We start from the raw sequence: 25,574 nt of genomic DNA on the forward strand, positions 1-25,574 counted from the left end.
TCAAGTATACCATTCACGCCAGGTTTCCGAAGCACGTTCCAGCCGTCAGTGTTCTACATATTCGTTAGCAATGATTTGTCCTGGACACCTGATATGACTCACAGTGTAGGCGGTTCAACTGACGATGATCAATTACCCGCTCGTTTTTGGAAGATCAGTTCAATGCTTGGGTATTGTTGCGGTATTCTACCGACCTTTGTAACCATTGCGAAAATTGCTCATACTCCACGTTGTCTGCGCCGGTGTCAAACAAGGGGAAGTGCTCGTGTGGAGTGGTCATCATATCCAGCTCTATCCGGTTTGGCATGGGGCAGAGCTCCGTTGGTGGTGGAGAGACTGGCCCCTCCAACGGTCGTTCAAAGGCGGAGTCTTGCGACTCCGGCTCTAATATATTATGGAGCCCGGTTAAGAAAGGTGGGAATCTTGGCGGTCCCTGCTCTTCAGGACCAAAGCCGCCTCCTGTAGCTGAGACACAAGAGGCTCGTTGTGGCCACTCATCGCAGAAGTCCATGTCAACGCTGTTTCGGGGGTTCTGGGGCCTTCCAGGCTCGCTTTGAAACGATAACACTCCCGGTCCCTGCACAGGGCAAGGTGGATGTAAGAATTCACCAGCGTCACTTTGTGTCAGGTACTCGCCTTGAGACCAGTCCAACACCCAGTCAATTGATGGTAGTGCTCGTCTCAAGTCTAGCGCTGTGGTTGATGGCATTGAGCCCCATGCAACCTGATCGGGCCATCCACTCGACCGACCGATGGACATGCAAGTACTCGCAGGGGTACCCGTGTTCGGGACATGTTCAATGCTCGCTTGTGGCCGGATTGCTGGAGAAGAGTTGCCGCATCCATAGTGAATAGTGCCACCGCGCTGGTCCTGCGAGATGATTGCTGCCGGACGGGAGGAGGGCAAGGCGTATTCAACGTTGGTGCTTGCTGCGTGACAGGAATTGGACAAGCCCTCACAGTGTTTGACAAGTGAGTTATTGCTGTGAGAGCCACAGGTTACCGGCCCGACTTGGCCTGGTCCTCCGTCAGCATTGATGCGCTGAGGACACGGGGCATCCTTGCTGGTCGTGAAAGGACGTTGCGCGACAGAATTTGATCGCCGTGAAACTGCTTTGGGCCGAGGAGAACAGCTCCTTCCTTTCAACGAACATTGTTCACAGGGTAACGTCCCAGAGCACTGATTAGCATCCATGTTAGCGCTTGTCCTACAACAAAGCATTGTCGCCTTATGATATGGTAATATGTGCTGGCTGCATACCTTAATCCTGAGCCGATAACAACTTGCACAAGCTGTGCCGGGCCGGCGCCTTTCCTTCCGCAATCGGCGATGCTAAAGCAGGAGTCAGTGGTAATTCGGTGACGGGGACTAAATAAGCGACTGTATATAAATGTACCATGATACGAGTGTCCGACGCCTTTGCGGGAGTTGTCGTAGATTCATTGGCATCACTAGCCTCTAGTAACCCAGGGGGACGAATTGGCACGGATCCGAAACAGTCATCCGCTTCAGTCTGTGCTGGGGCTTGACCGTGGAACAGGGYGGAACTCTTCCTTACCGCACCCGATTGACGTATCATAACCTCAAATGGAGGTAACTGTCTTTGTTCGCCCATRGTCTGGGGCTGCACCATACTCCGTTTTGTCAACATGTAGGTTTGTTTACCAAGAAAGTCAAATCGCCGTACAAAATATGCCAATGAGTACTTTCTTGAAGTAGTTACATGTGTCCTAATCTTATGAGGCTGCAGATGTCTTTATACTCTAGTTCGTATCATTAAGCCATCATGCCAACCAGCCGGCAGACGAAGTAATGTGACACAACCACTTATAGGGGATGCCAGTGGACCGCCGCTTCATTCCACACTTGGATCGTACAGTTGCAGAAATTACGCTGTTAACTGCTGAACTATGCCAGAAAGATAGTCAGAAAGGCATGTAATGGCTCTGCAGCGTCCTAGGCTAGCCAGAGAACGCCTCAGGTGGTTGGCGCCTGTCAGCTGTGAAACAGCCAAGGTTTCTCCATGATGGCAAGCCACAGCACAAATATTGAACCTTAGTTTGTACAAGATTTTAGTTTCCTGGGAACGGTAGCAGTGATCGCGGAGAGGTCTTGTGCTCAGGAGAAGTATGTTTGTTCTCAGGGGCAAATGAAGTGTTCCTGGGAGCTTAGCCTCCTCTCCTGTGCAGAACATGTCTCTTACGGACACCAGATTACGTATTACCAGATGCCCAGTTTCAGACAGTTCATTTGCTTGCTGGTCACCCTAAATGAGCTTCGAGTCGCCTACTGGGGGCATATGCAAAATTGTCTAGAGGAGGTGGGTTTCCCTGGTTCCAGTCCAGCATATGCCTACTCCTTGGAAACGACTTCTGTAAATGATAGCTGGGGACAAGTGAAACTTCAAATAGTACCAGACGACCACACAAGGACAAAGACGACAGCAAATGGATACATAGGCCATGACACACTAGGTGTGTATAGGGATAGAAGAAATAAAATATCAACGAGCAAACGAACAGACAGCAATGCGAATGTACCTCTCAAGGAGCTACCATCCAACGTCTTGCCCATAGTCCAGAACGTCACAATCGTGCAGCTCGCTCCGGTGAACCGTGTCCGGTGACGTTGCGTACCGGACAGAGAGGGAATCTGAATTAGACTGAATATCAGCGAGTTCAGACCCAGAGGCTGAGGATCGAGGCGGCAGATGGCCGGAATTAGCCATTCGTCGTTGTCCGGAGACTGTTGTCAAGGAAGGCTGGATGTCCTCCCAGCTGGCCAGCCCGAGCCACATATTCACCATGCTAGACTGTGTTGGCTCTTGTCCGAACCAGACCTTCGGGGAATAGGACGGCCAATCGCAGCCGGCAGAGTCACCGATATGCGGTCTTTGTAAGCTTTCCGCCCAGTATGAGCTGCTCTCTACCGGCAGCCCATGCTCTGCAACTCGATATCGTGTCATGCAGCCATTGGCTTCAGCATCATCTAGCAGAGCAGAAGGCTGGATAGAATCGGAAGCCTGGCATAACTTGGGCAGCAACTGGGCTGAGCTCCGTGCCTTTTTCTTTGAATGCGTTCTGGCCAAAGACGGCTTTCTCTTTTTACTTGCCGAAAAGTGATAATCCGGGTGCGCCCTAGCATGATTTTCTTTCTCAATCCTTGCAAGGATCTTGTACGTTCTGCGAATCTTTGGGGTCTCTATGTTCCAGCTGATTCCTGTGATAATGGACACTTTCTGATGATCATTGTGGGCGGTCGTCAAGAACTTCGCTCGATCGGCGTACGCCGACCGATACAGCATGAACGAGTTCATCGGCCGTGGAATCCTGCCATTCTTTTTGAGAATCTCCTGACGACGCTCCTCAATCGGCCGCTGGACCCAGGAATGCATGTCTCGGACGGGAATGTGTGTCATGGTCTGGGTCAGTTCACTTAATGGACCTGGCAGATCGAAACCTTCATTCTTTGTATGGGCGCCGCTGGCGGTCCCGACACTGTCGAAAGCGGACTGCCGGGCATAGGTTCGCTGGGCGCACAAGGGCCACTGGTTCGTCAAGTCCACGTTGGCACAATTGTCGTGAGTAATCGAGCTTCCTTTCATTGGGATCGTCGGGCCGGTCTACAGAATATCAGTGTAAGCAATGTAGTAAATTGCAAATCGGGCTCTTCCGCCTGGGGAAACGATTGGAAACATCTCGCGGGCTTTTGTAAAGGTGCATATTGGGGCTGATTGTCGGCAGAGGCCCATTCCTTGGGCAGGAATCCAACAGTGCATGAGACTTGGAGTTTGCTAGTGGTGTAGTAAATGCGATCCGGTAAATACACACCCTTGATAGCTCCACATTACCCCGGCATATATGGTCACAGAAGCCGCTCGGAGAATCGACCGGAAAGGACAGACGACACGCTGGATTCGAAGAATCATCCATCATCCCTTCATGGATGAATTGAAAAGAGGAGAGCGGCTGTTTGCCAAATAAATTTGACATAGTGCCAGCCGTGGCTGTTGTAGTTCAGAGTGTTCAGGAAATATTGCCAGAAAGTGACAAAGACACTAGCTCCTGTCTTAGCGGAGATACCACTCGATGGAGAGATAGAACGGATTGAGGCCATGGGGGAGAGCGCATATTAATCGTTGACGGACAGACAGCGTCCTTACGAGAAGAGACGATATAGGCTCATACTCTCATGTAGGTTGCCTTTGAAACCGCCTGTAGTAGCTTTGGATGTTTCTTCCTAACAGGGAAAGCGATAATATCATTTTCCATATCAAGAGTCCCGCGAGCTATCTCCAGGCCTTTAGCACAACTGATCGATGGCCCAATAGTCTCTCTCTCTTTCGTTGGTCCCTGGTCTGCTGCATCCATGGGCGTAAGGTCTGACGGCCCAACTAGTTGTGTGCAGGGATACAGGGATATCAGATGCATGACAAATATAAGATAAACCACGGTCGATGTGACAGATCTCTCAACATTCGGGATAATGCCATCCTACGCCACACAGCACGAGAAGCAAGCCAACGGATCGAAGAGTGGAGAAGTCTAGTGCTCCTGGGGTTGCTGGCTGTGCAACTCATTCCGGATACATGCAATACCACGAAGGTCCATGGATCATTTATCGGGTCATTTGTTGACACTCCTGCCAAAAATTATCCACAGGCACATACTGAATTCACAGCCTTCAAATACTTGGTTGGGGACGTTTTACCATGCCCATATCAATACCCATAGTAGACTCAATTTCACCATGTCAGATCAATTGCTGTTCCAGACTACGCCGTACCAACAGTGGCGCACAACTGTATCCAATCAGACCAATCCGTCCAATTAAGGTTTAATAGGCCGGCTGGGTACATCGATAACGAGTCAGGTGACGGTGGTTATTTCCACGCCAATGAGTTGTCTGTCTGACAAAAACTGGAGCGGATGTGTTCCAGAAATATCGAATCTGCGCTACAAAGGCTCCAAATAAGTGTGTAAAATGTCATTGACCGCAAATGATTGAAGAGTGGACTATTGTATGGCTACTTTGGTCATGGCTCTGGACAAACCCACGTCTTGAATAGAGCCGAACCTAGCAAACGATCAATTAGTGAAGCGGTGTGCTCCGAGACTAGGGCGCAATAATTTGGAATCGAGTACCAAACTGCTGGGACCATTCTCGCGGCGAAATGTGACTCGCCCAGAATTGATAATGGCAGAAATCTTTGATGGGTGTAGCTGGCTCCAGCGCAGTTGACGCCGCGCTAGGCGCAGCGCTTCTCATCAAGGAACAGATGATTTATGCTTCCTTGAATTTAACTATACTTTTCGTGAAGCTCCACCTTGCTATCCAACCCACTAGTCTCGAAAGCATAGTGTCATATTGGTCAGTAGCAGTCACACTGTCCGGGGAAAGGCTCCAGAATTGGGTGAATCGATCATATCCCAGCACCCGTACCGCGCGAATCAACTTTGGATTGAAGGGTTTGTCATGCGGCGGAATCTGATTCGCTGGGTCGGCTCATTTAGCTAAGCATCATGGACAGTTTCGAATATCAACTGTTCGTTTTCGATTTCTTCCTTGCCCCAGCCATCAGAGGGAAGCAGGTGTTAGACGGCAGAGGAGAGATGACTAAAAGCCATGTCGTCGCTGCAGGGCAAGTTGCACCGCGGTGGCTTATGCGATACAGTCTTGAGAATCAATATGACTCAGTCCTCATATTTCAGAGCCAGCAACTTATTGAATACCCCACAGCGATTTACAATATCCCTAGGGACTAAGATGACTAGTCTGAACCGTATCGGAAGTTTGACGCCTCGCCCAACGTGATCACGTCAGGATCATCGTGCCGCCCTGGCACGTCATAGGTATCGCTATATTTTGACTGAGATCGCCACATTTGCGTCTAGGCCACACTGTTATAGCATATATCAGCGACTTGAACTATGTGATGTTAAAGACGCGCCCAGTGTGGTGCAGTGCCAGATCTGTGGGTGCTGAGACCGGACGGTGCTTCTGCGACAGAACAAACAGAAGTATTTCGCGATATGGTTCTCTCCTTGACTGTCCGCGACAGAAGATTGGTTCGCGAATCAAAGAGCCTGACGCCAACCAGTGCAATTTCGGATAGCTGGATCTGTGAAGCCATCGATGCATCGAGGCCTAAGACATTCTTTGTCTCAGTTAGAAAGCCCGGAGTTCGAGTAAAACTCAACTGAGCGCCACTTTTGACGTTTCGGGGTTTGCTTCTTGGCCTGAAAGAGGAATAACAGATCGTCAATCTCATCTGATATTTCTAGAGGCTCAAATGCCTCTGTGGATCGCAGATCATATGCACGCCATGGGACGCATCTGGATTTTATTGACCTGACCGTAGCACAGTTGGGGAAACAATTTTTGGGAGCAATTGATCGATCAGTCCCTCMGCTATTTGCTAACAAAGAATCAAGCAGCGTAGCGCCATTTCTTTATCTCACCAGCGAGTAGATCAGCCACCACTAACTTTTACCAGCCAATCAAGATCAGCAGTGGATCAATATGAGAGATGGTCCMACCAGTCATTCCGGATCTGCAGTTCCGTAAATTGTGGCGATGATCGTACTTTAAGGAGGCTAGCTAGGGGTCAATTTCACGTGCCTCTCTGGATGCCAAGAGTAGCAATTCGGTCCAAGCCGCTGGCCACCACCCACATCCTCGCCGCCGTCAACTCCCCAGATCGTCTGCCACTCTGCCAGGGCCATTAGACCTCGCGTTGTCTATAACGACCTCGTCAAGCCTTTAAAAAATGTGTTAGACGAGAATTTCCTGACATCAGACACCTGAATTGGATGTTGCTGGATTCGTCGAGAGTCAATCCACCGTTGTACGAGAGACGTTTTAGTGTTTGCTCCGAGATTTGGCGGTCTCTGGGAAAAGTTGGTCAATTAGAGATGATTTACAACTGCTGTGAACTGTACAGTTGGTCTCAATCATTTCTGATCTATACCAATGGCTCGAAGCTCCTCAGGGGAGTTGACCCTATCACGCTTCCGATGGAGAATATTCCGCACCGCAATAGGACACGCGCCAGTCAACCAAGCTCATCGATGTTGGTTTGATGCAGGATGACACTGTGTTTCAATTGGCACTGATTCGGTACGTGTTGTGCTCCTCTGTCCTCCACGGGCTAGTATTGAAACGCGGAGCTGCTCCATGGCCCTTTCAACATCCTCATTCCACTGCTTCTGTTCCTCCACACTGGTCTCTAGTGCCCTTAAGTCCTCCATCAGTCTATGCAATGGTCGTACATGGCAGAGTGTTGACGGTGCACTTACTCTACCCTCTCGGATAGTCTGGCAGCGCCTGTCAGTTAACCGCGCTTCTTTCTGTTACGGCAACACATAGAAATGATGGTACGGTACTCATTCAGGAAAGGTAAGACCGACATTTGGGCCGGAATCCCATTTATCCTATCGGTCGATCGGCTTGGGTAGCTCATGTTGAATTTAGCAATGCTCGACGGATCCTCATCGCGTTCGATGGTTCCGTGTACGTCCGCGACTATGGGATGGCTATTGCGAGGAGAAGCAGTAGTGAAATACAGGTCGTGTTGCGGAGAGTCGTACCCCAGCGCTTTACGAAGGGCCTGCAGTCTCGTGTACTGCGGCGGACCTTCTTGGATTTGAGAATGCTGGTTAGGCATCTGGGACCCAAATTCCAACCAAGTCAATGCTATCCCTGTGTGAGGTAGGGGAGTGAATGGGTGACAGTTGAGGAAGAGATATGGCAAACGGCGTGGTACAGGCAAATGCTTAAATATGCAAAGGGCGGTCAGCAATGTCCGTGAAAGTAGTGACACGTCCGGTTGACGCAGAAGAGGACGCCCGCCTGCCGCAACAGTGCTGTTTCATGTGAATAACATTTGCTCTGATGCTGGGAGTTCACTCATCATTGACATCACTGGAACTTGAGGGAGATTGGATCATACAAAACTTACGCCATCCACGACCGTGGAACACACTCCTGAAATATGACCATGGGTATTCCATTCGCCCAGCAACCCCTCTCAGATCAACCTGGCCGGCGGAGCTGATAAGCAAGTGATCACGTCTCTGAGCCTTTCTTTGATGATTATCCCATGTCGCGTGTGGCATAATGACCTATGGCCTTACTGGCGCCTTGTGCTTCAAGATCTGTTACAGCGCTGAAGTAGCCTAGGGCTTTTGCCAGAATCAAATGCTTTCTCTGGCTTGACCACCGCATGTAGGTCGCCAGCCCATGAGAAAAGGAAGGGACGCGCAAGCAGCTAGACGTTTCTCCAGATTCTTTCGATGCGAATCTTCTAGAAACTTGTCGAGACAGTCCTGGAATTCATTACACTGTTGCCCAGCCCCGAAAGGGACAGCGCTTTCTACCAGTGCCCTTCCAGGCCCTCCTTCCAACTACGTCTGAGGAACCTATCCTATTCTATCAACACCAGAGAAGTCAATCAACAAGGTGGCGGTAGCTGAACGCCCCTGGTTATGGAATTATTATGGTACCGAGCAGGGGAAGCAGTATGGTCTGTCCTTTCATTGACCTTAAATAGTGTGGGTATACGAAACTGGAATTTCACTACCGACATCCACTTTGCCAGTACTTGGTGAATTTCTTTATTGAACGATTACATGGCAGCAGGCAATTTTGTATCTGGTACCTGTCAACAGTGCGGCCCGGAAGCAGGAACTTCCCACATAAGATGTGCAACCGTGCGATACACCGGACGCCGCCACGCCATTGGTAGAAAAGACTTCATTCATGTGTGGTGAATCACAGATTAGATCCACCGCGACGATGGGGCACGGATGCAGGKACGATTTGAGCGGCTGTCCCACTTCACCCTGGCTCGGACTTCACGTCCTTGCGACTCTATCAATGTCTTCTCCAGCTTCTGAATCATCTTGAATACGCGCTCGTTGCTCGCGGAGCTGATCTGGGACTCGGAGTCGCGCTGCAATACTGGATTTTTCGTTTCCTGAAGTAGACTTTCCGACACCTCGATCGCAACAGNCAACATGTAGGTTTGTTTACCAAGAAAGTCAAATCGCCGTACAAAATATGCCAATGAGTACTTTCTTGAAGTAGTTACATGTGTCCTAATCTTATGAGGCTGCAGATGTCTTTATACTCTAGTTCGTATCATTAAGCCATCATGCCAACCAGCCGGCAGACGAAGTAATGTGACACAACCACTTATAGGGGATGCCAGTGGACCGCCGCTTCATTCCACACTTGGATCGTACAGTTGCAGAAATTACGCTGTTAACTGCTGAACTATGCCAGAAAGATAGTCAGAAAGGCATGTAATGGCTCTGCAGCGTCCTAGGCTAGCCAGAGAACGCCTCAGGTGGTTGGCGCCTGTCAGCTGTGAAACAGCCAAGGTTTCTCCATGATGGCAAGCCACAGCACAAATATTGAACCTTAGTTTGTACAAGATTTTAGTTTCCTGGGAACGGTAGCAGTGATCGCGGAGAGGTCTTGTGCTCAGGAGAAGTATGTTTGTTCTCAGGGGCAAATGAAGTGTTCCTGGGAGCTTAGCCTCCTCTCCTGTGCAGAACATGTCTCTTACGGACACCAGATTACGTATTACCAGATGCCCAGTTTCAGACAGTTCATTTGCTTGCTGGTCACCCTAAATGAGCTTCGAGTCGCCTACTGGGGGCATATGCAAAATTGTCTAGAGGAGGTGGGTTTCCCTGGTTCCAGTCCAGCATATGCCTACTCCTTGGAAACGACTTCTGTAAATGATAGCTGGGGACAAGTGAAACTTCAAATAGTACCAGACGACCACACAAGGACAAAGACGACAGCAAATGGATACATAGGCCATGACACACTAGGTGTGTATAGGGATAGAAGAAATAAAATATCAACGAGCAAACGAACAGACAGCAATGCGAATGTACCTCTCAAGGAGCTACCATCCAACGTCTTGCCCATAGTCCAGAACGTCACAATCGTGCAGCTCGCTCCGGTGAACCGTGTCCGGTGACGTTGCGTACCGGACAGAGAGGGAATCTGAATTAGACTGAATATCAGCGAGTTCAGACCCAGAGGCTGAGGATCGAGGCGGCAGATGGCCGGAATTAGCCATTCGTCGTTGTCCGGAGACTGTTGTCAAGGAAGGCTGGATGTCCTCCCAGCTGGCCAGCCCGAGCCACATATTCACCATGCTAGACTGTGTTGGCTCTTGTCCGAACCAGACCTTCGGGGAATAGGACGGCCAATCGCAGCCGGCAGAGTCACCGATATGCGGTCTTTGTAAGCTTTCCGCCCAGTATGAGCTGCTCTCTACCGGCAGCCCATGCTCTGCAACTCGATATCGTGTCATGCAGCCATTGGCTTCAGCATCATCTAGCAGAGCAGAAGGCTGGATAGAATCGGAAGCCTGGCATAACTTGGGCAGCAACTGGGCTGAGCTCCGTGCCTTTTTCTTTGAATGCGTTCTGGCCAAAGACGGCTTTCTCTTTTTACTTGCCGAAAAGTGATAATCCGGGTGCGCCCTAGCATGATTTTCTTTCTCAATCCTTGCAAGGATCTTGTACGTTCTGCGAATCTTTGGGGTCTCTATGTTCCAGCTGATTCCTGTGATAATGGACACTTTCTGATGATCATTGTGGGCGGTCGTCAAGAACTTCGCTCGATCGGCGTACGCCGACCGATACAGCATGAACGAGTTCATCGGCCGTGGAATCCTGCCATTCTTTTTGAGAATCTCCTGACGACGCTCCTCAATCGGCCGCTGGACCCAGGAATGCATGTCTCGGACGGGAATGTGTGTCATGGTCTGGGTCAGTTCACTTAATGGACCTGGCAGATCGAAACCTTCATTCTTTGTATGGGCGCCGCTGGCGGTCCCGACACTGTCGAAAGCGGACTGCCGGGCATAGGTTCGCTGGGCGCACAAGGGCCACTGGTTCGTCAAGTCCACGTTGGCACAATTGTCGTGAGTAATCGAGCTTCCTTTCATTGGGATCGTCGGGCCGGTCTACAGAATATCAGTGTAAGCAATGTAGTAAATTGCAAATCGGGCTCTTCCGCCTGGGGAAACGATTGGAAACATCTCGCGGGCTTTTGTAAAGGTGCATATTGGGGCTGATTGTCGGCAGAGGCCCATTCCTTGGGCAGGAATCCAACAGTGCATGAGACTTGGAGTTTGCTAGTGGTGTAGTAAATGCGATCCGGTAAATACACACCCTTGATAGCTCCACATTACCCCGGCATATATGGTCACAGAAGCCGCTCGGAGAATCGACCGGAAAGGACAGACGACACGCTGGATTCGAAGAATCATCCATCATCCCTTCATGGATGAATTGAAAAGAGGAGAGCGGCTGTTTGCCAAATAAATTTGACATAGTGCCAGCCGTGGCTGTTGTAGTTCAGAGTGTTCAGGAAATATTGCCAGAAAGTGACAAAGACACTAGCTCCTGTCTTAGCGGAGATACCACTCGATGGAGAGATAGAACGGATTGAGGCCATGGGGGAGAGCGCATATTAATCGTTGACGGACAGACAGCGTCCTTACGAGAAGAGACGATATAGGCTCATACTCTCATGTAGGTTGCCTTTGAAACCGCCTGTAGTAGCTTTGGATGTTTCTTCCTAACAGGGAAAGCGATAATATCATTTTCCATATCAAGAGTCCCGCGAGCTATCTCCAGGCCTTTAGCACAACTGATCGATGGCCCAATAGTCTCTCTCTCTTTCGTTGGTCCCTGGTCTGCTGCATCCATGGGCGTAAGGTCTGACGGCCCAACTAGTTGTGTGCAGGGATACAGGGATATCAGATGCATGACAAATATAAGATAAACCACGGTCGATGTGACAGATCTCTCAACATTCGGGATAATGCCATCCTACGCCACACAGCACGAGAAGCAAGCCAACGGATCGAAGAGTGGAGAAGTCTAGTGCTCCTGGGGTTGCTGGCTGTGCAACTCATTCCGGATACATGCAATACCACGAAGGTCCATGGATCATTTATCGGGTCATTTGTTGACACTCCTGCCAAAAATTATCCACAGGCACATACTGAATTCACAGCCTTCAAATACTTGGTTGGGGACGTTTTACCATGCCCATATCAATACCCATAGTAGACTCAATTTCACCATGTCAGATCAATTGCTGTTCCAGACTACGCCGTACCAACAGTGGCGCACAACTGTATCCAATCAGACCAATCMGTCCAATTAAGGTTTAATAGGCCGGCTGGGTACATCGATAACGAGTCAGGTGACGGTGGTTATTTCCACGCCAATGAGTTGTCTGTCTGACAAAAACTGGAGCGGATGTGTTCCAGAAATATCGAATCTGCGCTACAAAGGCTCCAAATAAGTGTGTAAAATGTCATTGACCGCAAATGATTGAAGAGTKGACTATTGTATGGCTACTTTGGTCATGGCTCTGGACAAACCCACGTCTTGAATAGAGCCGAACCTAGCAAACGATCAATTAGTGAAGCGGTGTGCTCCGAGACTAGGGCGCAATAATTTGGAATCGAGTACCAAACTGCTGGGACCATTCTCGCGGCGAAATGTGACTCGCCCAGAATTGATAATGGCAGAAATCTTTGATGGGTGTAGCTGGCTCCAGCGCAGTTGACGCCGCGCTAGGCGCAGCGCTTCTCATCAAGGAACAGATGATTTATGCTTCCTTGAATTTAACTATACTTTTCGTGAAGCTCCACCTTGCTATCCAACCCACTAGTCTCGAAAGCATAGTGTCATATTGGTCAGTAGCAGTCACACTGTCCGGGGAAAGGCTCCAGAATTGGGTGAATCGATCATATCCCAGCACCCGTACCGCGCGAATCAACTTTGGATTGAAGGGTTTGTCATGCGGCGGAATCTGATTCGCTGGGTCGGCTCATTTAGCTAAGCATCATGGACAGTTTCGAATATCAACTGTTCGTTTTCGATTTCTTCCTTGCCCCAGCCATCAGAGGGAAGCAGGTGTTAGACGGCAGAGGAGAGATGACTAAAAGCCATGTCGTCGCTGCAGGGCAAGTTGCACCGCGGTGGCTTATGCGATACAGTCTTGAGAATCAATATGACTCAGTCCTCATATTTCAGAGCCAGCAACTTATTGAATACCCCACAGCGATTTACAATATCCCTAGGGACTAAGATGACTAGTCTGAACCGTATCGGAAGTTTGACGCCTCGCCCAACGTGATCACGTCAGGATCATCGTGCCGCCCTGGCACGTCATAGGTATCGCTATATTTTGACTGAGATCGCCACATTTGCGTCTAGGCCACACTGTTATAGCATATATCAGCGACTTGAACTATGTGATGTTAAAGACGCGCCCAGTGTGGTGCAGTGCCAGATCTGTGGGTGCTGAGACCGGACGGTGCTTCTGCGACAGAACAAACAGAAGTATTTCGCGATATGGTTCTCTCCTTGACTGTCCGCGACAGAAGATTGGTTCGCGAATCAAAGAGCCTGACGCCAACCAGTGCAATTTCGGATAGCTGGATCTGTGAAGCCATCGATGCATCGAGGCCTAAGACATTCTTTGTCTCAGTTAGAAAGCCCGGAGTTCGAGTAAAACTCAACTGAGCGCCACTTTTGACGTTTCGGGGTTTGCTTCTTGGCCTGAAAGAGGAATAACAGATCGTCAATCTCATCTGATATTTCTAGAGGCTCAAATGCCTCTGTGGATCGCAGATCATATGCACGCCATGGGACGCATCTGGATTTTATTGACCTGACCGTAGCACAGTTGGGGAAACAATTTTTGGGAGCAATTGATCGATCAGTCCCTCMGCTATTTGCTAACAAAGAATCAAGCAGCGTAGCGCCATTTCTTTATCTCACCAGCGAGTAGATCAGCCACCACTAACTTTTACCAGCCAATCAAGATCAGCAGTGGATCAATATGAGAGATGGTCCMACCAGTCATTCCGGATCTGCAGTTCCGTAAATTGTGGCGATGATCGTACTTTAAGGAGGCTAGCTAGGGGTCAATTTCACGTGCCTCTCTGGATGCCAAGAGTAGCAATTCGGTCCAAGCCGCTGGCCACCACCCACATCCTCGCCGCCGTCAACTCCCCAGATCGTCTGCCACTCTGCCAGGGCCATTAGACCTCGCGTTGTCTATAACGACCTCGTCAAGCCTTTAAAAAATGTGTTAGACGAGAATTTCCTGACATCAGACACCTGAATTGGATGTTGCTGGATTCGTCGAGAGTCAATCCACCGTTGTACGAGAGACGTTTTAGTGTTTGCTCCGAGATTTGGCGGTCTCTGGGAAAAGTTGGTCAATTAGAGATGATTTACAACTGCTGTGAACTGTACAGTTGGTCTCAATCATTTCTGATCTATACCAATGGCTCGAAGCTCCTCAGGGGAGTTGACCCTATCACGCTTCCGATGGAGAATATTCCGCACCGCAATAGGACACGCGCCAGTCAACCAAGCTCATCGATGTTGGTTTGATGCAGGATGACACTGTGTTTCAATTGGCACTGATTCGGTACGTGTTGTGCTCCTCTGTCCTCCACGGGCTAGTATTGAAACGCGGAGCTGCTCCATGGCCCTTTCAACATCCTCATTCCACTGCTTCTGTTCCTCCACACTGGTCTCTAGTGCCCTTAAGTCCTCCATCAGTCTATGCAATGGTCGTACATGGCAGAGTGTTGACGGTGCACTTACTCTACCCTCTCGGATAGTCTGGCAGCGCCTGTCAGTTAACCGCGCTTCTTTCTGTTACGGCAACACATAGAAATGATGGTACGGTACTCATTCAGGAAAGGTAAGACCGACATTTGGGCCGGAATCCCATTTATCCTATCGGTCGATCGGCTTGGGTAGCTCATGTTGAATTTAGCAATGCTCGACGGATCCTCATCGCGTTCGATGGTTCCGTGTACGTCCGCGACTATGGGATGGCTATTGCGAGGAGAAGCAGTAGTGAAATACAGGTCGTGTTGCGGAGAGTCGTACCCCAGCGCTTTACGAAGGGCCTGCAGTCTCGTGTACTGCGGCGGACCTTCTTGGATTTGAGAATGCTGGTTAGGCATCTGGGACCCAAATTCCAACCAAGTCAATGCTATCCCTGTGTGAGGTAGGGGAGTGAATGGGTGACAGTTGAGGAAGAGATATGGCAAACGGCGTGGTACAGGCAAATGCTTAAATATGCAAAGGGCGGTCAGCAATGTCCGTGAAAGTAGTGACACGTCCGGTTGACGCAGAAGAGGACGCCCGCCTGCCGCAACAGTGCTGTTTCATGTGAATAACATTTGCTCTGATGCTGGGAGTTCACTCATCATTGACATCACTGGAACTTGAGGGAGATTGGATCATACAAAACTTACGCCATCCACGACCGTGGAACACACTCCTGAAATATGACCATGGGTATTCCATTCGCCCAGCAACCCCTCTCAGATCAACCTGGCCGGCGGAGCTGATAAGCAAGTGATCACGTCTCTGAGCCTTTCTTTGATGATTATCCCATGTCGCGTGTGGCATAATGACCTATGGCCTTACTGGCGCCTTGTGCTTCAAGATCTGTTACAGCGCTGAAGTAGCCTAGGGCTTTTGCCAGAATCAAATGCTTTCTCTGGCTTGACCACCGCATGTAGGTCGCCAGCCCATGAGAAAAGGAAGGGACGCGCAAGCAGCTAGACGTTTCTCCAGATTCTTTCGATGCGAATCTTCTAGAAACTTGTCGAGACAGTCCTGGAATTCATTACACTGTTGCCCAGCCCCGAAAGGGACAGCGCTTTCTACCAGTGCCCTTCCAGGCCCTCCTTCCAACTACGTCTGAGGAACCTATCCTATTCTATCAACACCAGAGAAGTCAATCAACAAGGTGGCGGTAGCTGAACGCCCCTGGTTATGGAATTATTATGGTACCGAGCAGGGGAAGCAGTATGGTCTGTCCTTTCATTGACCTTAAATAGTGTGGGTATACGAAACTGGAATTTCACTACCGACATCCACTTTGCCAGTACTTGGTGAATTTCTTTATTGAACGATTACATGGCAGCAGGCAATTTTGTATCTGGTACCTGTCAACAGTGCGGCCCGGAAGCAGGAACTTCCCACATAAGATGTGCAACCGTGCGATACACCGGACGCCGCCACGCCATTGGTAGAAAAGACTTCATTCATGTGTGGTGAATCACAGATTAGATCCACCGCGACGATGGGGCACGGATGCAGGGACGATTTGAGCGGCTGTCCCACTTCACCCTGGCTCGGACTTCACGTCCTTGCGACTCTATCAATGTCTTCTCCAGCTTCTGAATCATCTTGAATACGCGCTCGTTGCTCGCGGAGCTGATCTGGGACTCGGAGTCGCGCTGCAATACTGGATTTTTCGTTTCCTGAAGTAGACTTTCCGACACCTCGATCGCAACAGCTGTAAGATCATTTAGGATGCGAACGCAATCCACGAAGAACCGATTCTCGTCTTCCTGGCGCTTCCACTGCTCCCACTTCTTTGCCACTGTTTCGGGCAATGAGAGTGGACGCTCGTGTTTGGCATTCTGAAGCCGTGTACGAGTAGTTTCAAGGGCCATCGTCGTCCCTCCAGCAAGGGCAATTTGATGGTCGAGAAGGCTGATTTCCGCTGGGTCATGTCTCTCAGGGAAGTTGCCCAGCTTTTGCTTGCGTGGGACAGGAAGTGGAGGAATCTCAGGGCCACGGCTATAGATACTGGACGCCGCATCACGGGTTGTTCGAATCGTAAGGTCTCTCGATGAGAGCATAGTTGGCTAGTGTTCCGCAAATTGGCAGCAGAGAAGTTGAAAGGGGTCAGTGATTCGTATAGCTCTATATAGCCTGACACTTGAGGTGATAGTGGGGTGACAGCACCATTTAAGGTACACGCACTGACATGGTAGCCTCACAAAGTTGATACTCCTTGCTTACAACTGTTGGCCACAGAGAGTCACCATTCTATATTCTTCTCTTGCACGTCTTTCGAGCCCTGAGTTTTCGGTTGCGTYTTTTCAGGCAGAGCCTTCAAGCATGCCTTGATGGATGCCATTGCGCGCGGCCAATCACCACACCGATTCGTGTCTGTCTACATATAGAAGGCACATACCCGCGTTAGACGGCCACGCCATGCGCTGTGCCTCTAGACGTAGGTACGCATTGAAGTTTTGCCAATATCYCCTCATATTCTATTGCTATTGGGAGTACCRTAATAATAATTGAGGGCGACGGTYCTACTGGGCAAGCGTCTGTTGTATCCATCAGTAGGGTCCGAGCGAGTCCTTATCTGTTCACTTCGTGGCTGTGCAGGAAGCTGCTGTCATTGACACGATCGATATTGCTTCAAATTGCGTTCATGTCTCTAGGCAACGGGGTCCCATCAAGACAAAGTTATCACTGTTGTTTTGATCTCCACAGACAGATTGAGACTATACTTCAGCCGGCCTTGGATAGTTACCGTGTAGATACGGGTCAAGCTACTCCGTAGATCAGCTAGCAACCAAGGTTGTATCCGAGCAGAAATAAAACAGGTAACGTACAGTTCTTGCCAGGCTAGTGCTACCATATCATACTTCCCCGAAATTCAGGTGAGTTCGTGGCTGGAGTTGGGGGCTTAACAGCTTACACGACACCATTAGCTAAATACTACGAATCCTGAAGGATGGGGCATGTAGTAGGGAAGTCCTCCTTCTGATTTTTGTTTTTTGTTTCTTTTCCTCCCCCACCTATTTTCGAAGAAGTTGCGGCATATCTGTAGCGCTGACCAATCATTGGGGAATAGATGTCAAGCCTATTGTACAATACCCCCCGTGGAAGAGACGAAACTGGGGGAAATCCCTTCGTGATATAATTTATCAAGTACTACTACGTTGAGCAGCCCTAGTCTTGTGCCTCCTGCTATTCGAACCTTCCGGCCAGCTTCTTTGTATGATCGCCTGAACCTGCTCTATATACCGGGAAAGTTGTCTGTACGCGGCAGTGGATTGCTCCCCCCTTTTTCCTAAAGCTTTCTGGTCACTTCGAGCTTCACAGAGACATTTAGCCAGGCCTTGTGCATGGGTGACAAAGTTTATGTACGGCCCCTCCTTAACTGTCACTATCCTGTTTCTTGGGGAGCGTCTCCTTGCAGGTGCTATAACATCGTTAGCATCAAGATTAGCTCAAATATAGGTTATAATAAATGGTCCAACCTTGTTCGGAAGGCCCAGGAATAGATATGCATCTCAGTAGAGATTCGTCCGGGTGGTATTCGTCTTGTGCGTCGCAAGAAGGTTGGCTTGGATTGTCCATGTCCATTGCTGCCAGCTCGTTCTCTACCCATGATAATGATGGGATAGGTTTATTCGAATCCGTAGACTCACCGAAAAGTGTACGAAAGTCGTCCTCACTGTCACTGTGGGACGCCGACATGTCCACTGACAACTCCCCTTCGATGGTTTGCATGATGTGCTGGGCGACTGAGGCTGTAGTTAAAGAGAGGATTGGCATTTTCGAAACGACTTTCCTGAGGTTATTATACGTTTGCCAGGTACCTCTTCCTGGATGTCGTGATGCTAATGCCGGCTACTCTATGAACTCATTCGGACTTCTCAGGAACTGTACAGTGAATCTCCATAAGCTCTGCAGTTCATTGACCCGCTACAGGACTGCCGAAAAAGAATCTTTCAATTTACCTGAGAATGAATAGGAAGCATCAGGCTCTAAAATCAACCCTGCAACCCGGTGCACATGCTACAGTAGCAACAAGTTCATCGTGCTGGCCTGATGCATCAGAGAAGATAGTGGTAGTCACCGCTCTCATCTAGCGGAGCCTCTGTCTTTGGCTTGCTCGCGGTCTGCGGCCAATGCGGTGAGTTTTTGGATCAATTACTGCCAGGGCCTGTAACCAAGCGCAGTTCATTGTCCGCACGATCCTACATTCGTGCTGCGTGTTGTTGCCAAATCACTACTGTATGGGGTGAATGACCACCATTTGTCAAAGAAGGGTGTCACGGAAGTAAAGACTATCTAGTACCGATGTTATCTAATGAAATCCAGAGCCACACATCAACATGTGGCAGAGTTTCTCATGCTGTTAATATCTGATTGGATGGAATCATCAGAAGAAGCTCCTTGGCAGAGGCTGCTGCGACTGCTGCTGCATCCTTGCAAATCGTTGTTCTTGTGAGAGTCATGGCTCCCACAGCTTCTATTTCCACGGAACACCCCTAGATTCCCTGCGGCATTTGAATCCCTGCGCCTGCCATCTTTCACCACTTGATTCATGTTCTCATACCCCGTTGATAGACTTTAGTTCAATCATAATCTATACACGTATTCGATGCTCCATGCTCGTATTCTGTGGGAGAGAGCTTCGTTGGAAGTGGTACGTCGGTGCTCTCAAAAGGCTGTTCAAGAGTGGGATCTTGCCACTCAAATCCTGACATAGGATAGAGCCGAGTTGGAGGGGGCGGTAAATGCTGCCCTTCAGCGGTGTATTGTCCACGCATAGCCAAGAACTCAAAGACCGATGGTTGCTCGCCGCAGAAGAACATGGCACAGGTGTCATCCAGAGACTGTGACCCTTCAGGATCGCTTTGAAACGAACATACTTCCTGTTCTGGTGCAGGGCTAGGTTGTTGTAAGGCACTGCCGTTGTCATTCTGTGCCGGGTGCTGAGCCCGTGGCCAGTCCCATCCCCAGTCAGGTTCTGCTAATGTCCCCGTGAAATCAGATACAGTATCCAACCGCATTGGGTCCCATGCATCCTGAAAAGGCCACCCGCTTAATTTGTCGACGGACATGCACGGGCTGATGAACGTACTCGCGTTCCCCATTTGGCCCCTGGCCTCTTCCCCGTGGAGTCCTGGAAGAATATTGTTGTAGTCGATAACTCCGCTCCGCTCCTCTGCAAAGGTGATATCTGCCGGGGGTGACGTGGGCAGAGTGTATTCAACACTGGTGCCTGAGAGGACGGTGCCCTCCGTTGCGCGATATAAATCATTTTCTCCGCCGCTTATCAGAGAAGGTCGTGCAATAGCTTTCCGTTTCTGTGAACCTGCGTTGGGCCGGGGGGTGCATGTCTCTTGGCTTGATAAACATTGTCGACACGGTAACTCAGAGCACTGGTCATGATTTCATGTTAGCGGGTCGTTCTAGTCTAACTTTCCATTATTGCCTCGGCTGAGATCCTGCTGCGCACCTTAATCTTGCGGCGATGACATCTTGCGCAAGCCGTGCCAGCCCTGCGCCGTTTTCTTCGCAGCGGCTGGTCCTAAAGCAGGCGTCAGCGATTGACTTTAACTAGAGGCGTAACAGGAGTAAATCTGTAAGCTTACCATAGTGTGACCGTCCGAAGCCTTTGCCGACTCCTGAGCGGACGTATTGGCACCAAGAGCTTCTAGTCGATGAGAAGGGGATGTCTCAAGTCCTTGACCATCATCGGCGCCAGTCTCTCCTTGGGTTCGACCTTGGTGCAGGGTGTTGCTCTTTGTTACTGTGCCCTGATCACGTGTTAAGGCCTCAAAGGAAGGTACTCGTCCTTGTTCGTCCATGTTTTGGGCCACACTTCGCTATAAAATCTATTAGAAGCACAAAACTCTGAGAGGCATGCCTCCATTCAACAGTTTCTTTTATCAGCCTTAATCTTTGAGACTGCCATGGCTTTATAGTTTCGTTTGTGCCACCCAAGCAGCCTGTCGTCAAGCGAGCAGAGTAAGTGAAATGATATAACTTGTCATAAAGAATGCCATTAGAGGGCCAATACATTCCGCGCATCCAACACACGATTGCAGCACTCACGTCACTAATTGCTGAAGATGCCAGAAAGCTGCTCTTGTAAGTCGTGTGGTGGCTCAGTAAGTTCCTATTCTTGCCGATATTCACCTCAAGTGGTTGGGGCCAGACCGCTGCGAAACAGCCAAGGACCCTCTGTAATGTAAAGCAGGCGTGCAACGGTGGGTCTATGTTTTTCTGGTTGGCTTCTAGCTTCCTGGTACCAGTAGTGGCAATCACGGGTGAGATTATGCCCTGGAGAAACTTGCTTGTTCCCAGGCGCAAATGAAACCTTCCCGGGAACTTAGCCTCCTCTCCCTGGTACGCTACGGCTCTCACGCGCACTGCACTACGCTAACCCTGCGGCAGAGATTGGACTGTATTTGGTTTGAAGTCTCCTAGGTATCACCAAACCACTAGCTTAAAGTGCAGTGCATGTCGCGCTAGTTCAGTCCGCCAATAGCATTCTCCCTTACCTGGGGTGGGATCAGCAATCGGGTGAGTCGGCGAGATTTCTGTATTTTTTCACGCGAGTCACCATCTCTTGGAAAGGATCGTCTAGAGACAGGGTTCCCCGCGGCTCATTTTTGAATCGAGAGGCTGCTTTGGCAACGAACTCTGTTTGGCTCGCTTGGTTCAGTTTAGATTCATCGTTGGTATGGGTATCCTGGTTCTTTCAATACTCTAACAGTTTTCCCCAGAAATTGCCGCCAATCTACGGAGCCACGAGTATCCCAGAATACCGCCATCGTAAACAAAATGATAACGCCAAAAATCCTCCAGTGGCTGAATGAGAGACGGCACTGATACATCGATGTCTAAAAAGTTCTTTGTTTCTGCTGGAAAGGTTGAGGTCAAGTGGGAGTCTACTGGGCGCCACTTTCGCCCTCTTGGGTTCTGCCGCTCTGCGTCAAGAAGAATATCTACACTCCACCCTATCCCCGTATCTCTTTGATGCTCTTGCGCTTTGCAGATTGCACGTCCATGACACACAAAGCGCTTGGAGTTCCCTTACATTCAAATCTGCGTGGTAGCCCCTAGAAAACCACATCTGAAAGCGTCGATCTATCAGTTTTCTATTGCCCGAGAACAAAGAATCGGGGCAGCTCAGATCAGCCACCGCCCACTTCAACAACCAATCAGATTCAACAGAGGCCCACTACAATATGGTGAATTGCACAATGGATTACCAGGGACGAAAAAATTCATATTACGCCCGGCTTGAGGTATATCGATCACTTAGATGGTGGCGCATTTGAAAGGAATCAGCCTTTGCTGCGTTTGGATCGCATACGATTAGTAGTGTTGTTGAGAACTAGTACTGATGTGGATACTGTAACGCTTGGCCTATCTACTATGGCTTTGATATGATAGAGATCGGCAAAAGAGTTATGAATATGTGCATCTAAATTAGTGCGCGTGAAACGATCAAGCTGGGCCGTCCAGACTATGGAGACCACAATCAACCTTATCCGAGCACCTTCATAGCTATCAACACACCTGCAAAGGAGGAAGAAGGAGGTCGAAAGATATAGAAAACCGCCCCATCCAGCGCAATTTCATCCCATTCGCCCCTGCCGATCCCTAGTATGGAGCTCTTGTACTACCCTACAGCATCCTACGCCGCCACTTGATCTCACTGAGAATCATTACTGAATTGCGAGGATGAAGCAGTGGGCCCCAGCCAGTCCCAGGCGTGGCTATTTTGACTTCCTGTTGACACCGATTGCCCGATTCGGGCCTGCAACATACCGGTTTAGTAAATTGTAAAGGTATTTTTTGCCGTCCCTGTCCTACGTGAGAGATGCCCGGGAGACACCACTGTTATTGACCACGAGGTCCTACCCATGGTCCGGCTCCACGGATGCGGTGGATCTGCACGGTCGGGGGCGTTTTGAATGCAAGACCGGTCAATGGCCACGACGGTCGACATCGTTCTACCTGTGGCAATCAATCAGGTCAAGGTCAGTCATTCCAGCAGGGTGGCTGGGACATTTCGACGCAAATATCCGGTTGGATCCTGTTACAACCACGCATTCGAACAGGATGGCCTCATATACTCAGGTGACCCTGCCAATAGAAGCAATTATTTCTTCCAGTAATGTCAACGGAACGAAAGCCCTAATTCTGCAATTATATCCTTCACTCCAGGCAATCCATTAGGGGTGCGATGTGGTTTCGAGGATGTGTCGGGGTTGGTCAAGGAAAATGGTGGACGGTTATATCGCCTATGCGCAGCGGCTCCAGGTCAAGGGTTTCTTCCCTAGTTGACCGGGTCAAGACGCCAACGAATTGGTGCAGTGAGCATACAAGTCAAAGTGGGCAAGAACGACAACAAGGTGCCCTGAGCCAAGGTAGCCTCAGGGATAGCCAATCTTGCCCAGTTGTATGTAGACTACACTTGTTTAAACCATCCGTTTTTGACCGGTTGACTAGCAGGATGCTGCAGGCGAGGGTTTTGGGGAATGATCCACACTCCAAAAGAGGGACGGGGTCATGCCCATCAACAGGGCATGTCTGAGGGACAGGTCAAGAAGCGAAGCCTCATTGAGAAGTCTCCGCGCGCGAGTACCTGCCAATATATACCCCGATTATATTGGATGGAGAAATAACCGGAGTGGCATTTACCCACCATGCAAAGCACATGCTATGCAAAATTGACCGACGATGGCGAAAGTTATGGAGACCAGACAACAGTGAGAAAACTTTGGGGGCGGTTTCAATCCGCGATGACTCTGATTTTGTTGCCTTAAGGCCGTCAAACTTGATCACCGGCGTGGGGCCCGCGTCTTGACACTGACCCTCTCTAGGAAGTTATCAGATGGTTCAACGTGAAGTTCATGGCGGGATTCCATGCCTGTTCGAAACGAAACTTTCGCAGTTGAGCTTCAACATCTGCTCCTGGTATTCTAAGACACGAAGTGAACATCTACATTCCATCGTTCCTGAGAGTCCTAGTACCGTTAAGTATGTTATTCTACATCTGGTGGAAGGCATTGATGGGTATTGCTCCCCGTTTCTAATACTGGAAGGTGAATATATAGGAGATATGTATATGTAGATAAATAATGAACGACTTTACCACAAACAAGAGCGTGAGAGCAATGTATTCGACAAAATAAACAGATTAGATAATATTGGTTGCAGTCCAATTCTCAACCGTACATTGGACACACCCCAGGCTCAGTTAGAGATGTTGATACCGTGTCACATGTACTGTAAGATCTTAAAGAGCTAGGTCTCGCCGCACTCTGGGAGTGCTTCTGTTTCTGATGAAACACTTGCTCGCGCCACTTTCTTAGCTCCCAACATAACGTCTGCACACTATTGTTTCCCACATATTAGAAATCTCCCTTGAGCAGCCGACTTGCGCCGCGGGTCGCGTAGCGTGAAACAGAACCCCTGTGCGGCCGCATGTCGACCAACACCCAGAGAGCTTGAAGTATATTGTAGGGCGTAGCAGGGGGAGGGAGATCAGTTACTACAGGGTTATTCAACGGCAGACCGAAAACGTCGAGGAATGAATTATGATATGCCACCTGATCTGCAAGTCGCATGGTAAGATGCTCTGCGAACCCCCTACAGTCATGTATACATCCGCTCGTACCTACATCCTTGTGCGCCCAGCAATATGGTATACTAGCTGCCACAGCAAATCAATCTTTGGAGATGAACCTAAATGCCGAGATAGCTCCCAGCAAACCCCTTGATGTCCTTGACAAGAGTAAATTATTAGCCTGTCGGGTGTTTCTTCAACAACGGCCATGAAAGCATGGTATCCTACCTGAGAGATCTGGTGTTGGTCTCTCTTCCTCTGAAGGATTTCCCGCACTCCCACGCTCGAGTGGAGCCTTGACCAACCGCATCCGTCGCGCTCCCAGTCGCCGAGCCCGTGCAATGGGCGGTTGCGCTGTTGGTTGGTCATTGTGAGAGCTGGACGTAGGTTTCTGTCGCGCCTTAACCTGCATCTCTGGGCTTTGGCCTTTGGTGTCATATTCAGAAGGGCTAGGAGTGTTGATTGAGATAGAACTGAGCCAAGCTTCGCGCTGCCCACGGCGCTGCCTTTTTGCAGACAGTTGCCTGGGCCGCGACCGTTCTGTGAGATCTGAGCGTTGGTGTCGTCTAATGTCCATATTTAGCAGGCGCCACTTGGTCCGCAGAGATTCGGCAGTCCTAGGCTTGCGTTCAATTGATTACTTTCTGGCCCTCTCAGACCATTTCAGATTTGGATGGCGATCCACCCATGATTGAAGCTCTCTTTCCTCGTCTGGCGTCCAGACCCGGTAGTTCCTCTTATCCAGGCCAGTCATTCTTTGTGGGAGGACTAGGGGAGCCGGGCAAACGATGGCAGAAGAGGGCGCGCAGAGGCAGAAATGAGGACGGCAGATCCAGTGGCATTGCCCGAGGTGCTGAAGGAAAATGATATTGCTTGCAGGGGAATGACAAATGGAAGAGATCCAGATGCAATTAAATGGGAGGGATGTTTATTGCTGGTATCAGGCGACCTTCTGCCTCACAAATTCACCATGACTGGCGGTGGAAAAGTGCATATTGACCAGGGCTGTTCCCATCTCCATTTCCACTGAGGCTAATGAGGCAAATACTACCCTACCGTTACCTATAATGGTGATAATAGTATTATTAAAGGGGAGGGGAGTTTCGATAAGAGTGGGTCTGTGTCAGAGGCCCGAAGATAGTACCCGCCATGCGGATAGGATTCGGGCGAAAACGATTTGACCGGACGTCGTTGGTTGGGGATCCGCCTCTGTCTGTTGACACCAGCGGCTGGGTTTTTAGTTTCAATGCTCAGCAACCATGTTGACTCGTCTGGTCGATCAGTTTGAGGACTGGTCATTCTAGGG

At 49.7% G+C, this 25,574-nt stretch overlaps 6 protein-coding genes across 6 annotated transcripts; all 6 read right to left on the reverse strand.

Annotated features, from left to right (window-relative positions):
• Positions 1-154: 154 nt before the first annotated feature.
• Positions 155-1,059, reverse strand: Asppvi_002000 (uncharacterized protein; the record flags this gene model as incomplete). The annotated part of the gene is made up of 2 exons (XM_043307533.1): positions 155-983; positions 1,004-1,059. 2 exons carry the CDS (start codon positions 1,057-1,059, stop codon positions 155-157), a joined length of 885 nt encoding a protein of 294 aa, XP_043163468.1.
• Positions 1,060-2,552: 1,493 nt separating this feature from the next.
• Positions 2,553-3,605, reverse strand: Asppvi_002001 (HMG-box domain-containing protein; the record flags this gene model as incomplete). Its single annotated transcript, XM_043307534.1, has 1 exon — positions 2,553-3,605. One exon carries the CDS (start codon positions 3,603-3,605, stop codon positions 2,553-2,555), a length of 1,053 nt encoding a protein of 350 aa, XP_043163469.1.
• Positions 3,606-9,920: 6,315 nt separating this feature from the next.
• On the reverse strand, positions 9,921-10,973 carry Asppvi_002002 (HMG-box domain-containing protein; the record flags this gene model as incomplete). The annotated part of the gene is made up of 1 exon (XM_043307535.1): positions 9,921-10,973. One exon carries the CDS (start codon positions 10,971-10,973, stop codon positions 9,921-9,923), a length of 1,053 nt encoding a protein of 350 aa, XP_043163470.1.
• A 5,175-nt stretch (positions 10,974-16,148) lies between these two features.
• On the reverse strand, positions 16,149-16,730 carry Asppvi_002003 (uncharacterized protein; the record flags this gene model as incomplete). The annotated part of the gene is made up of 1 exon (XM_043307536.1): positions 16,149-16,730. The coding sequence occupies one exon, from the start codon at positions 16,728-16,730 to the stop codon at positions 16,149-16,151; it is 582 nt and encodes a 193-aa protein (XP_043163471.1).
• Positions 16,731-19,253: 2,523 nt separating this feature from the next.
• Positions 19,254-20,492, reverse strand: Asppvi_002004 (Zn(II)2Cys6 transcription factor domain-containing protein; the record flags this gene model as incomplete). Its single annotated transcript, XM_043307537.1, has 3 exons — positions 19,254-20,063; positions 20,141-20,212; positions 20,277-20,492. 3 exons carry the CDS (start codon positions 20,490-20,492, stop codon positions 19,254-19,256), a joined length of 1,098 nt encoding a protein of 365 aa, XP_043163472.1.
• A 3,561-nt stretch (positions 20,493-24,053) lies between these two features.
• Positions 24,054-24,845, reverse strand: Asppvi_002005 (uncharacterized protein; the record flags this gene model as incomplete). Its single annotated transcript, XM_043307538.1, has 2 exons — positions 24,054-24,256; positions 24,497-24,845. 2 exons carry the CDS (start codon positions 24,843-24,845, stop codon positions 24,054-24,056), a joined length of 552 nt encoding a protein of 183 aa, XP_043163473.1.
• Between the last annotated feature and the right edge of the window lie 729 nt (positions 24,846-25,574).

This window comes from Aspergillus pseudoviridinutans (assembly GCF_018340605.1).
Source record: "Aspergillus pseudoviridinutans IFM 55266 DNA, scaffold_11, whole genome shotgun sequence".
Taxonomy (NCBI): domain Eukaryota; kingdom Fungi; phylum Ascomycota; class Eurotiomycetes; order Eurotiales; family Aspergillaceae; genus Aspergillus; species Aspergillus pseudoviridinutans.